The 14,840-nt window shown below is 39.9% G+C and overlaps 1 protein-coding gene across 1 annotated transcript; it reads left to right on the plus strand.

The window, feature by feature from the left end:
* The first annotated feature begins 7,195 nt into the window (after positions 1-7,195).
* On the plus strand, positions 7,196-12,133 carry rps21 (ribosomal protein S21). Its single transcript, XM_061058281.1, has 6 exons — positions 7,196-7,287; positions 7,628-7,709; positions 9,354-9,417; positions 9,719-9,790; positions 10,882-10,937; positions 11,998-12,133. The coding sequence occupies exons 2-6, from the start codon at positions 7,660-7,662 to the stop codon at positions 12,005-12,007; spliced, it is 252 nt and encodes an 83-aa protein (XP_060914264.1). The 5' UTR covers positions 7,196-7,287; positions 7,628-7,659; the 3' UTR covers positions 12,008-12,133.
* Positions 12,134-14,840: the final 2,707 nt, after the last annotated feature.

The following is a 14,840-nucleotide window of genomic DNA, read 5'->3' on the forward strand; positions in this document are numbered from 1 at the left end:
TAGGGTAGGCAAATAACACCTTATTGTAAAGTGTTACCTCAGCTACATTTCTGGGGTCACTGGTGGCCTAGTGGTTGGTGTTGGTCCACCATGTGGCCTGGGTTCAAATCCAACCTGTGGACTCTCTCTCTCCTCCTGATTCCTGACAACACTGTCTCTAAATGGGAGCATAAAAAGCCCAAAAATATGGGCCTATAGGTGTTCTCTATTGTTCAGATCATATTGAGACGACTTTGAGAGATCACACTTCACATCTATGAATGAGACGACCTTAAGTCCATTTAAAGAAGTGGAACTGCGCCTCGTATCGTCTTATCTTTTCCTTACAGCCGAGATCTAGACATGATACATCTGTACTCGTCTCGTCTTTTTCTTACAGCTGAGATCTAGACATGATACGTCTGTAATCTAAAGAACCTGGACTGTAGACTTGACCTTTACTTTCAGACAAACGTCAGGGCTGGCTGTAGTCTCGTTTTTTCTATCAGCTGAGATCTACAAATGAGACGTCTGTACTCGTCTCGTCTTTTTCTTACAGCTGAGATCTAGACATGATACATCTGTAATCCAAAGAACCTGGACTGTAGACTTGACCTTTACTTTCAGACAAACGTCAGGGCTGGCTGTAGTCTCGTTTTTTCTATCAGCTGAGATCTACAAATGAGACGTCTGTACTCGTCTCGTCTTTTTCTTACAGCTGAGATCTAGACATGATACATCTGTAATCCAAAGAACTTGAATTGTAGACTTGACCTTTACTTTCAGACAAACGTCAGGGCTGGCTGTAGTCTCGTTTTTTTTTCTTTCAGCTGAGATCCTGGAATGATACAAATGTAAGAGCGCCGGATAGCCAAGCTGCAGCATAAGTCGGAGGCTATAGTCATTGTCACAGTGGCCGTAGGTTCGAATCCGACCTCAGCCCTTTGCTGCATGTCATCCCCAAAATCTCCACCTCCCAACCTATCCTGACTCTCTTCAGCTGTCTTCATTGGCGGTTCTAGGCAGGGGCCAACAGGGTCCAGTGCCCCTGTAACACTGAGCTTGGTCCCCCCTGTGGCCACCCCTCCAAAAGGAAGAGCACATACACAGTAACTTAACAACCAGACTCAAAATCTAGTATTAAATACTGTTAGTGAAACAAATATAAATCATGGTATTTAATGATGTGTGCTATTTTTTGGCATATTACATATATATTTTTTAAAGCGATCATCTTTGTCTATTTTTCACCTGGGTTTAATGTTCCAATGGTCCAAAAGATCTTGTCTAGGGCGCACAGCGAGACAATCCTTATCATGTCTCAGGATTGTCTTTGAGACGGATGGGAAATGCACAAATCTATTTATGGACTTAGTGCTGAATTACATCTGTGATCTTATGTGGGTCCCACATAAGATCTTATCCTAAATCTGACCAGTCATGACAGAACACACACGAAGTCATGTGTGATACAAATTGACAAGTCTGACTTGTGGCTCATGGAGCCCGCCTCCGGGGTTTTTTTTTTTCTCTTCTTCCAAATTTCTAATGCAAATTTGCTGTTTAGTCATCACGGCTGTGACAGAGAGTATAAAGTGCTCTAAAAACACAACCACAGGCAGCTCTGTGAACGAGGACACAACAACCTGCTACTTTGACTTCCAAACAATATAGCAGACCTCCTTTGAAGGCGTTTTCTCCCGCTCATCAGCTTCAACATGGAACTGGCTGCTCTGATGGTGAGTACTGTGCTTTTAGACTGCATGCCTAAACCTCCAAAGAGAGGCCAGAAGAAGAAATTGTTTTGGTTTTATGTTGATTTTAGCTTTAGTTGATATTATAACTGTTAATATAAGCTATTATAAGGCATGGCAGCTGCAGAACTGCATGAATGAAGACGGTGATGGTTGTGGGGTCGACACAGTCCGATGGTGGAGGCTGGGTGTCAGGTGGTGGAAAGGAGTAGAGGGGAAACTTGCATCCACCCATTAACACTTTTCTCTTTCGGGGTCGCGGGGGGGTAGGGAGACAATCCCAGCTGTAATTGACCGAGAGAAACATTTGCTTTATCATTTTCAAAAAATGCCCCGCTAAATCTGTATCATAATTCAAATGTAAAAGCAAATTTTAAAATGAAAATACAGTAACAGAAACACGTTTTAATTTTCAGATTATAGGTGCATTATTTGACCTATATTTAAAATGAATATTCAGTCATCCAGTTTGCATTATACTTTTACTCTCTATGTATGCATATTGTATGACATCATTCAAATGAAGACGAAAAGGTCTTCAAGGTTTCAAACTTGCCGTGCTAAAAAGTGATCATAATTCAAACCAACTCGAAAACTAAATGGAAAGTGGACGGCGCAGGAAAGTGACGTCAGACTCCAGCTCCCAGGCAGGTGAACGTAATGTTTACAGTCTATGAGGCGAGCGGGCAGAACGCGCAGTACGATGGGTGGCGGGGTGAATCTTTAACACTAGGGCAGACTTTAGTTCACACTGTGATACAGGTGGCGATCGGAGTGTTTTTTTCAGCGCACTCTGAACTTTCAGCGAGACGACGCAGCAGCTTTATAACCAGAGCTGCCAAGTCTCACGCGTGACATCATGCCCACTATCTCTGACCGTGAGAGTCACTCAGCATCTGCACGCCGTGAAATTCACACAGATGTGTCCTAAGACCGGTTTATTGATAGATTATAGATCACTCTCTCCATTTCATTTTCGAGTTGGTTTGAATTATGATCACTTTTTAGCACGGCAAGTTTGAAAAGGAAAAGCCAAAGACCTTTTTGTCTTCATTTGAATGATGTCATACAATATGCATACATAGAGAGTAAGTATAATAATATAAGTATAATGCAAACTGGATGACTGAATATTCATTTTAAATATAGGTCAAATAATGCACCTATAATCTGAAAATTAAAACGTGTTTCTGTTACTGTGTTTTCATTTTAAAATTTGCTTTTTCATTTGAATTATGATACAAATTTAGCGGGGCATTTTTTTAAATGATAAAGCAAATGTAAATTTCTTCATTTTAATTTAGTCAAAGAATGTGCATTTTTGAAGTTGAAAACTAAAATTCAAATTAGATAAATTAATCATCATTTTATTTCTGAGTCATATAATACACTCATATTCTGAAAATTAAAAAGCATTTCTGTTAATGCATTTGAATTTTCAAATTAGCTTTTTCATTTGAATTTTGATCACTAATCGCTTCCATAGTTTCCTACTGTACTGCTCTGGTTTAAAGTTTGTAAGCCCTTGGGGGGCCCCTTACTTGCCTGGGGCCCTCAAGCAGATACCTGCCTTGCCAAGCAGCGCTTCTGCGTTCTTTGGGCACCCAACAGAACCTCTAGGCGATATGGTGCCCCGTGTGATCTGTGTTTTTAATGCCCTCTTCTAAACGTGATGGGTTTGTGTAGACTGTACTGCTTATTTATGTGTTCAATGTACATTTCTATATTCCTGTTAATGTTTTTTTAATGTGGACCGCAGGAAGAATATGAGAGCTCTTGGGTACAGCTAATAGGCATCCTAACAAATGTTGACCCTATAGTATGAAGTTTGCAGATATGTCCTCATCTCTTCCATTGAGCCCCAGACATTTATAAAGTCTCATCAATGGTTCTGTATTTGTGTGTGTGTGCTTCCAGGTTATTTTGGGACTGATGGGGACCGTGTACGGCTCACCCGTCTGTAAACATCCCTGCTCACCCGTCTGTAAACATCATACAATGCACCTGCCACAATTCAAGCACGTGTCGGACCTTAAGGACTCTTCGGCTGCACCCTGGAACATCATGTGAGTTTTCTCTGTTTTTGGGTGTTACATTTTGATACAGGCGACATTTGACTGCAGCATCACCCTCGTGTGAGTGGACCTCAGAAAGCTTTCCCCTTTATCCCCTCTAATGGGCGGCCTTGCCCACCAGTAAAAAATTATTCAGAAAGACAGTTCTTCCATTTTTCTATGTGGATGTATTTATTGATTTCCGTTTTTGTTTTTCAGTGTCAATGCCACAGAAGACAGGGAGCCACAGCTTATACAGCACGCTGTCTGCAAGAACTGCACTGTGAAGGACATGGTCGCCAAGCCCATCTTCATCCAGATCTCGGTCTACGAGAGGACACGCCAAGACACTGACTTCATCTGGTGCAAGTGTCCCTACAACCTGGCGGTGGGCTGCACCTGCGTCAACAAGCAACAACAGTGATGACTACAAAGCAGCTGCAGCTCTTATACTTGAAGTATAGCAAAGTGATATCACATTGATAGTTTTTTTTTATTTTTTACAAATGCTGCCTTCGTGTTCCCCCAGTGTTAATCTCGTCAACGAATTAAATGATGAAAATATTCGTTGACAAAGGTCTTTTTTAAATTAGTCAACTATGACGATGACGAGACGAAACTCCGCTATTTGACGATTTGATAAATAATATTACTTCATCATCTAATTGACGAAAATGTGACGAAAAGAAAGAGCCTAGAGCCTCTTATAATAAAACTAAAAGCTCGCGTCTGATTTTGTTGACAAAAATATTTTCTATTTTCGTCGACTAAACTCGTGCAATTTAAGTCAGTGACTAATTGACCAAATTAAATCAATAACAAATGACTAATATCTGACTAATATAAAGGACATTTTCGTCAGTAGACTAATGACTAAATTAGAAAATGGTGTGAAGATTAACACTGTCCCCTCCCCCCATATCAACCCAGAGCTTATTGTGTGTTTTATTGCACAAATCTTTTAGTGGCAAACACAAAGTTTAGTCCATTTTGGATGAAAACACTTCAAAGACGTATGTTTTGTAACATGTGTGCATTTCTTAGTAATATATATTATATTTTTTACAAGTGTGAATTAAATGCAGAATATAATTATAAGAAAACAAATCCTTTGACAAAAGGCAAAAAAACAAAATGGGTTATTGCTACAGGTATGACGTGACATTTTTATCGTTATTCAAGGTCGTCTGATCTGAATCAGAATCAGTTTTATTGGCCTACATATGTGAGCACGTGCGAGGAATATTACTCCTGTTTTTTTAAATCTCAGGTGCAGACAAACATTTGACATATGACAATTAAAAAAACAAGGACAAGTGGAGAAGATATCCTGAATTAATCCTACACTCTGTTATCACAAGGCTTAATTACTCTCATTATGTTAATGGGTGATAATTAAAGTTCAAAGGTGACTCCTACTTTAGCTTTGAGTCGTCACTGTAAACAAACTGGAGGCTACACAAAGAAGAATCAGCCGATCATTTATATTCTTATAGTCACTACACTGGCAGACACCAGTCCTTACAGCTTTACAGGCTGTGCAACACGAGCCTGTTATTGTTCCAAGTGCAGAGAGAGCGTCACAGAGTCTGTTTGTATCGTTCCACATGTATTTTTCACATGCTGCAATAACTAAATGTTTTTAAAGATTTATGTTTGGGGCGTTTTGTCTTTATTGGATGGGACAGTTGAGTAGAGAGAGAGAGAGAGAGAGAGAGTGGGGAATGTCATGCGGGAAAGGAGCCGCAGGCCGGACTTGAACCCGCGCTGTCCGTTTGGTGGAGTAAAGCCTCTAAACATGGGGCTTAACCTAACCACTAAGCCACCTGTACCCAATATTTATGTTCTCATAATGACTTATAATAAGTTGTTCTTTTACTGTATCGTTAATAAATTCTATTTAAAACAAGCATAATGAAAATGTTTGGACTTGTTTTATTCTTCATGTACAATAAGCACAGCATTCACACTCTACACTAACAATGTGCAGCCCTTTAGTGCAATGAAAGTGAAAGTGCAGCGTGCAATGATCAAGAAATTAAGATTCAACTGCTGTTAAACAAACAAACAGCAGCAGGTAGAAATGAAACTTAAAGCTACACAATGAAATCATGTTTTAGACAAAGTGTGCTTCAAATGTCTTTGCTGGAAATGTCCATTATTCCCTCTTAGAAGAAATGGAATATTCTGCATGGAGCTCAGACCTCAAACACATCCAACGTCTTCTCAATGACCGAGAAACAAGATTCAAGATTCAAAAAATCACATGGTGACAGAAAATGACTTTTGGTTGAGTTTAATTGTTTAATAATACAAGTGAGAGTTTTTTCTTGCATGTTTCAGTGAGAACGTTGCACCAGGATATGATGTTAAATGAGGACTGATAAAATGAGTGACCAGTTGAGCGAACTCCAGCTCTCTGTCACATTTGAATATACAGCAACATAAGGCGCCATGTGCTGATTTACATGTGGATATCAAGCGTAGATATATTGTGCCTTATGATCAGGAAAAGCAAACAAACTCAATCTATTTCACACTGCCACTATGGAATCTGCTACAAGTTACATAATTAGATTAGATAAGTTTCAACTTTTTGTCATTGCACAAGTACTGATGAAATGAAGTTTAACCACTTGTTTCTATTTATTTTACTGCTCTTACCTTCTTATTGCTGTTATCTTTTTTATTTGCTTTTAGCTCTTTGAGTTTCTTACATCTTTTTAAATCTTTGCTCCTCTTGGTCTCAGCTCAGCTCTTGTTGGGTTCTCGTCTCGCCTGGGTTTATGATGGTTCTTGTGATGGTTCTTATGATGGTTCTTGTGATGGTTCTTATGATGGTTCTTGTGATGGTTCTTATGATGGTTCTTGTGATGGTTCTTATGATGGTTCTTGTGATGGTTCTTGTGATGGTTCTTATGATGGTTCTTGTGATGGTTCTTATGATGGTTCTTATGATGGTTCTTGTGATGGTTCTTATGATGGTTCTTGTGATGGTTCTTGTGATGGTTCTTGTGATGGTTCTTGTGATTGTCGGGTTATATATGTCTGTTGGGTATCGTGCACTTTGGATTCTTTTCTGTTGAATTGTATTTAATTATTTTTAGTATTTTGTATTTGTTATGTTCTTGCTGTTGTTTATGTTCTTCTGTGTTTGGTTTAGTTTGTTCTTGTTTTTGTTGTTTGTCAAAGCACTTTGTAAACCTGTGTTTTTAAAAGGTGCTATATAAATAAAGTTATTATTATTATTATTATTATTATTATTATTATTATTATTATTATTATTATTATTATTATTATTATTATTATCTAACCAGAAATGCAAAAAACCTTTAAAGGAAGAGTGAGCTACGTCTTGATAAAGTAGATGTCGCCGTTGTTAGTATTTTTCTGGTAGTACCAATAAATGTCCATCAGGTGGCGACAACGCACCCACACACAAATATTTCAACTTCCGGGTCGGCTGATCCTTCTTTCCTGTCGGCCATTTGTCGTATACGGTAGGTTTTTCCGACGAGTTCTCCACTGAAAACGTCTAAAACTCGTAATTTTCCCAAACATAGCCGTCGTTTTAGTGAGGGATGTAAACATTAAAGTGGTTTTGTAGACGTAGATGACATGTAAACGGAGGTTTTCCCGCTTAAATAACGTAAATACGAGACTTCTGTTCGGCGTGTGAGCAGCCACATGCGGCCGTGATGCTAACTGATGAGCTAACCGGCTAACGCTCCGATAATCACGAAGTTCTTTGAATATAAGTGGACTGACTGCGGAGTTACGGTAGCAGACGTGATTAAACGCGGTTCTCATTTATAACTGTGTTGATCTTCTGTCTTTCAGGTGTGTAAGCGACTTCCTGTACAACATTAAACATGCAGAACGACTCTGGTGAATTTGTGGACCTTTACGTCCCACGTAAATGGTGAGTATAGTTTATCACGAAGAAACGGAGTCAGATGTGTGTTTGATGTGTCACAAGTTACTGTGGTTAAATCAGACATGTGAGAGCATTGTTTAAATGTATTTCAAGTGAAGAGTAGAGACAGTGACCCAGCTGACATCAGGACATCATGAGCTCGTGTTTATGTTGACCTCTTGTTACAGGAACATCTCCTCATTGAGGTGTAAAGATCGTCTCCTCATTGAGGTATAAAGATCGTCTCCTCCATTGAGGTGTAAAGATCGTCTCCTCATTGAGGTGTAAAGATCGTCTCCTCATTGAGGTGTAAAGATCTCATTTTACAGAGGGTCCTGAACAAGACAGCAAACTCAAAAGTTTCAGACTGATAATGGACAAATACAAACATTAATCAACAAATCAGAAGCGATAAAGGTGAACTGTGTAGTTTTGGTAGGGACATTTAAAAGTTTAAATGTACAGATTCTGAAGTAAATGTTCATAACTTTATGTAAAATGTTAGGTGAGAAGTTATGGGGGGGGGGCACAACAGTGAAAAGCGTAACTCTCCTGGAGCTTTTTTTTTTTTTAGCTCTAACAGTTCCAGAGATTATTTTTCTTGGGTAAAGTTTGTATATTTAGTTCAGAAAATAAAGCATAGACTGGTTTCACTTCTACAACTTCCAAATGTCACTACTGAATCTACGCGGTGCACCTTTAAGCAGAGTAACAGGTGATCCGCAGCCCGTCTCCTCACACACTGCCGCACCAGAGACCACATCACCCCCGTCCTTCATGACCTCCACTGGCTCCCCGTCCCCCCAGCGTATCAACTTCAAGCTCCTCATCATCACCTTCAAAGCCCTACACAACCTGCCCCCCCCCCCCCCCCCCGCAGGACAAACGATCAGTCCTGGGGGGGACAGGGCTTTCTCTGTTGCTGCTCCCACCCTCTGGAACTCCCTCCCAAAAAACATCAGAGACTCCCCCACACTCACCCCCTTTAAGAAATCCCTCAAAACATCACTGCCTACAACCACTAACTCTCCCCCTCCCCCTCCCTTACATTACTTCTTCATTGTACTGTCCTCGTTGTTTTTTGATTTGTTTTGGTGGTTTTATATTTTGTCAAAGCGTCTTTGAGTTCTTAGAAAAGCGCTATAAAAAACAATGTATTATTATTATCCTTTATCTGACCCTTAAAATCGTCCAAGCCAACTAAAGGTGACTCTGCAGCTCGCACTAAAGACACTTTCACCAAAGACGGAGCAAGTTTGAGGAATGACACGGTGGGTGCTTGAGAGCTGCCGAGTGCTTTAGAAATCAGCAGAGATGATGTTGGAAGCTGATGTTTGTCTGTTGTGCCAGATCAGATTCATGCTGACATCAAGTACACCGAACTACTGATTCAGAGAAGAGGTTTTTATGGGTCAGCTGTTGGATGACCCGTTTGGGGTCTTTTTTAATTATGAAAGTGGTGCCGTTGTGGGAGTCTTACACCACAGGAAGTACTAAAGCAAACATCTGTATCAGAAATTGGTTAATTATTATTTCAAACATCAGTATCTGCCCTGGCTTTCCGAATTTGTGCATCCCTGATAAAGACCAGGATGTAATGTGATTAACTGACATAAACACTAAAATATATATATATATTTTTTTTGCCAGCTCTGCTAGCAACAGAATCATTGGAGCAAAGGACCATGCCTCCATCCAGATCAACATTGCAGAGGTAAAATCAAGACTTTAAGATAATTCATGAAACTAAATGTGTTGTTTGGATCTCAGTTGGACATGTTGTGTTCATGGTCAGTTGAACTGTTTTTAAAGCCAGTATAATCTGCTCAAACACTCCTGGAATAGTGCCTTTTTCACATATTTGCAGGTTGTGTTGTTAATTTTGAGATTGGAAACATTCATACATTTTCCTTTTACACCTGTCTTACAAATGTTTATTTAAAAATAGCTTCTCATGAGCTGCAGATGCTTTTCAGTGTTTTCTCTACTCATGTGTTGCTCTTTGTCCTCCGCAGGTTGACAAGGTGACCGGTCGCTTCAACGGTCAGTTCAAGACCTACGCTATCTGTGGCGCCATCCGCAGAATGGTGAGTCTAGAGCTGCTTTTCTTGCTGCTCAGATCTTGATGAGCTGACGGACAAGATCCTGAAAGACGTTTAACTCTGGCTAGAATTCCTCATCCACACACTTTACTCTTTACTCAAGTGGAGCCAATAGCTTCATAAAATTAAAATGTGGGCTTTTTTTCCTTGCTCTTGGTCATTGGCTCTGAAATGAACTCAACACTTGACCTCAGCTATCCTTACAACACAGTGCTGCATGTGATGTCTTTATTTTTGAAGATGTGGATCAGTTCAGGACTTTTTCAAGTTGACACTTGAATCTCACCCATCTTCGTTCAGAAATGATTTGAGCATCCAGACAAAAGAATGGATGAGCTTAAAATCAGGATTGTGCACTAAGGCGACCGACGGGAACATAGTCTGAGAATCTACGAGCTGATTACATGATACACACGTCCTGATTTGACTTGTTAATCCGCCTGTTGATTCTGTAAAAACTGATGTGTGAGATGTAATATGTCAGAATTGGAGCGTATCAAAGATCAACATGTAGTAATATCTGTTTTTGTGAGCAGATGACCTTTACCAGGCTTATTTTTAGTTGGCTGTTTGGGCCTTGATTTTAAAGGACAGTTGATAGTAAGAGAGAGGGGGGGGGGGATGACATGAGTAAAGGAGTCACAGGTCAGATTCAACGCCGGGCCGCCCACTTGGGTGACCTCAGCCTCAGTACATGGGGCGCACAAACAAACCACTCGGCCTTTAACGCCCCAGCAGTCTTCTGTTTACTTGGAAACCTTCAAGTTTGGACTGCAGGATAGTTTATTTGTGAGTCTCAAGTACCAAACTGTTTACAATATGAGTCATCTGTCCCGTAACATCAGAGGGGAGATGAAGGTGTTTGTGTTTGAACGGACTTTAGATTCTACCTGGCTACATCTAAGGGAGACATTGGATTCTCTGCATCTGGAATGGGTCATCTGGGGGCTGTTGCACCCTGTAGATGTCTTTAAAAGAAAGAAAAGAAAAAAAAACCTCCCCCCCCTCCATGAGATTGTAATTTTTTAACACTGAAGCTTATATGTTGAACATTTGTCTTTTTTTTCTTCCTGCAGGGTGAGTCTGATGACTCCATCCTGAGGCTGGCAAGGGACGACAGCGTTGTTGCCAAGTAAGAATTTGTTCCCAGATTTCACAACTTCAGTCTACTTTGTAAAGATCTCAAGAAAATATACAAAACATGAGCTTGTATCAAAAAGCATCACCATAAATATACAGCCAGGTTGTTTCTAAATAATGCTAAATCATAAGATATTCAGAAGTGTTTTATTGATATTTTAATTTATCAATGTACTCATGAGTCTGTACAGTTTGCAGGGCGTGTCCAGACTTTTGAGTGGGGTGGCCCTACTGGGGCACTGACTTATGCAGGGGTGGCCTGAAGTGTGATGTGCACACAAACACACACCATTAATTAACGCCCAGTGTCTTTTTTTCTGAGCGCTCCACCTTTTTTGTACTGCCCATCTGAGAGCTCAAGTTATAAATCTTGAAACTTTTCAGAAAGTATTTTTCCAAATGTATGAGATTCCCTGTAGTTTTGCCGCCTGTGGATTGTATCTTGTGCCCACATCCTTTTTGCTCCGTTTCTAATAAGGACAAACAATCTCAAATATAAAACATGCAGTAAAAAGTAACGGAGCACTGTCGGTCATACAGCGGTTGTTGTCATAGAGACAGGACGGCGAGCAGCGCTTTTCTGCCCCAAAACAATGTAGGTGGACACGGGGCCTAACGTGTCTCAATGTATTAATTGGCAATGTTTTAGTGAGAAAAAATTCCAGCTAATTCATTGCAAGTAAGACGGCGTGCATTACCTTCCAATCCTTCTGTTTTATGAAATAGATGTGCAACGTTTTTATTCACAATTTCAAGAAGAAACAAAATAAAGTATGCTACATGAATGTGTAAAGAAAAATACTCTCAGCCTTTCGCAGAAAAAAACAATAGTCTGGATTTCACACAAGTCCCGCCTCTGATAGGCAAACAGCCAATCACAGTTAACAATTTTTGGGGTTGCCTCTGCGTAAGCCAATCAGATTTCAAAGGGGGGGGGATGCTTGACACGCCCCAGACTGTTTGAGATGTTATTTCTGATTTAAATTGTTTTTTGTTGAAAGTTGACAATTTCAGCGTTTCAGTAACTCATATCTTTACTTCTTGTTTTACAGAACCTTCTAAGAGCGGCGCTGGAGAAGTGGAACATTTGTAAAAATAAAAATGTTAAAAAAAACAACACAGCCTGGTTTGTCTTTTTCTCTGATCTCTCGAGTGTGTACGTTTGACAAATGTTTACAGCATCGTGAATATTCCAGTGTTGGCCGTTATTCAAACCACGTATCTTGGTGATAAAATATTTCTGAAAGTGAAGGTTTGCATAGGAACAGTGATTATAGAGCCACATGGATTAAAAAAAAGAAATACATTTAATCGAAGTTCAGATGAGACTATTACGGTTTGTTAAATCTCAAATGTGATACCATGACGTGATAGAATGACTGTAAAAACATTCCTCTTAATTGTAGTCAATGTCCTTTAAATTATCGGAAACAGCTATTTAGATCGGAGGAAGATCTCTGAAACTATCGCTTTAAAAGGTAATTCATGTTTACTTTATTTCAGACCCATAGCTCCATATCATAAAGGGCTGAAGAAATATTAATACAGGACATAAACAAAGGCATGAAATCACTGAAGTCTGAGTACGAGACATATAATTTGAGATTTTCAAAATCATTAAATCAACACATTTGTTCATAAATTGTCTCAAGACATTATTAGTAACAAACATTTGAGTTGCACTCGTCTGTCTTGGTAATTCGAGACATTCTGAATGCATCATTATTTGACAACTTTAACTTTCTCTTTTGAGCTTTACTGTAATTGCACCAGAAGTGAGCAGTGTACAGTGGAGTACAGTAAACTCTGTTTTAACCTTTCTGTGCACAGCATATTAGTTTAAATTACAGTTTGCAACACATCATCATCATCATCATCACTCAAGTCATTCCTGATAATATGCCCCAGATATTTAACTAGTTCCACCACACTAAAGGCTTGATAGACTGATGGATAGTCTGAGCTACCTTAACCAGACTTTACACGTAACTCCAGCAGAGGGCAGCATGCAACAAGAAATACGGTTACCTTCAAAACCTGAGAAAATATTCCAGAAACAAACTATTTCTGATGCTTTCTTTTTTTCTGACTGTTACAAATTGTATTAATAAAAATGACTGAACATGTTACCTCTAATCTACAAGTAAGCTAAGTGAACACGCTCACCTTCAGGGCTTTATTTACACAAGTGGTATTTAAGGCATATTTTAATGAGTTATGCTTATTTTTATGTACTAAATTGTGGATTATTTTTTTTACCGTTTAAACGAATAACGGCTAAAGTTTTTTGAAACGTACGAAACAGCGCCCCCCTTTGGTAACAATGTCAGTCAATGCCATTTGTGTGTGTGGTGAAGGAGGGTACTGCAACGTACAGGTGCGTCGATGCAGCCGTGTCAAACTTACTGAGAGAAAGCTAAAGCTGAAGTTTTCTCTTCAAATTGTGAGCAAATCAACACATTATAAAACAGGCCGTTAATGTGAACTGTCTTCAAAGTAACTGTGTGCTACATTCACTCCAGATGTAAAAAAAAAAAAAAAAACAGCTCAGTTAGCTAACTTCAGAAGGTAAACAAATAAAGGAAAGTCGATCTTTTTAACAAAAAAAAACGGAGTACAACAAAATAACAGCAAGGTATGCTTTAAAAAATAATATTGAAAGAGTCATACCAGTGGTGTTGCTTAAAAAGGTTATTAAAAATATATAAAATGTGTCTGTATTGTAAGATAATGGGCAAGAAAACGATTTAATTCTATGATTAAGACGCTGAATTACGTGTGGCTTATTTTATTTATTGCTTTGTGCCAGTTTCCTGGATCTGGTGTGGAGCCAGCCTCAAGCAGACACTTGACAGACTGCAGGATTTTTCACTTCCGCATTGGCTTAATTATTCAAAGCCAGGGGTTGTCACTTGAGTTGAACCCACCCAACTTTGAGCCCACCCATTTAACTTCTCATACAGCTTGTTAACAGACAAATGGTGAAGTAATAATAATAATAATAATACATTTTATTTAAAGGTGCCTTTCAAAAACTGGACCAGTTGAAGTTTGTGGATGGACTTGAGAGGGAGACCAAAGAGACGGGAGTTGCAGTAGTCAATGCGGGATGTAACCAGGGTGTTGATGAGGATGGCGGTACTGCTGGGAGTGAGGGACGGGCGGAGGCGATTAATGTTACGTAGATGGAAATAAGCAGACCGGGTGACATTATTGATGTGAGCTTGGAATGATAGTGTGCTGTCTAGGATGACACCCAGACTCTGAACCTGAGGGGAGGGAGAAACTGAGGAGTGGTCAATAGCCGGAGAAAAACTGTCGAGTTTGGAGAGTGTTGATTTGGTGCCGATGAGGAGAAGCTCGGTTTTGTCACTGTTTAATTTGAGGAAGTTGCAGGTGAACCAGGATTTGATTTCTTGCAGGCCATCAGTCAGGGAAGTGAGCGGGAGGGAGGAGGTGGGTTTGGTAGACAGGTAGAACTGGGTGTCATCCGCATAGCAATGGAACTGGATGTTATACTTACGGAAGATATGGCCAAGAGGAAGGAGATAGATGATGAACAGAAGGGGGCCCAGGACAGAACCCTGAGGAACACCGGTAGTGACTGGAAATGGCTGGGATTTGAAGGTTGTTGTTGCAAATGGATTTGTCTCCTGCAGATCCTGAAGTAGAGGTGTGTTACCTGTCGCTGTGTGCACCACCTGGCTTTTTAAAGAAAGAGCAAGCAGATGAAAAAGGGGGAATAACAGAGCAAGGTGAAGGCATGGAGAGGTTACAGTGGTCATTTAGGCTAAACACAGTGTGTGGGAGGGGGGCGGTGTGTGAGAGCGGTTTCAGGGCGTCTTTAACCTCAAACAGCCTCAGTGATAGCTGTCATCAGCTGCTTTACTGCTTT

The sequence above is a fragment of the Labrus mixtus genome, chromosome 15 (genome assembly GCF_963584025.1).
Source record: "Labrus mixtus chromosome 15, fLabMix1.1, whole genome shotgun sequence".
Lineage (NCBI taxonomy): Eukaryota > Metazoa > Chordata > Actinopteri > Labriformes > Labridae > Labrus > Labrus mixtus.

Bases quoted from the DNA above. Each gene is read 5' to 3' on its own strand.
- rps21 (XM_061058281.1), top strand. From the start codon at position 7,660: ATGCAGAACGACTCTGGTGAATTTGTGGACCTTTACGTCCCACGTAAA. The intron at 9,418-9,718 runs GTAAAATCAAGA...TGTCCTCCGCAG, and splicing joins TCCAGATCAACATTGCAGAG to GTTGACAAGGTGACCGGTCG. The intron at 9,791-10,881 runs GTGAGTCTAGAG...TTCTTCCTGCAG, and splicing joins GTGGCGCCATCCGCAGAATG to GGTGAGTCTGATGACTCCAT.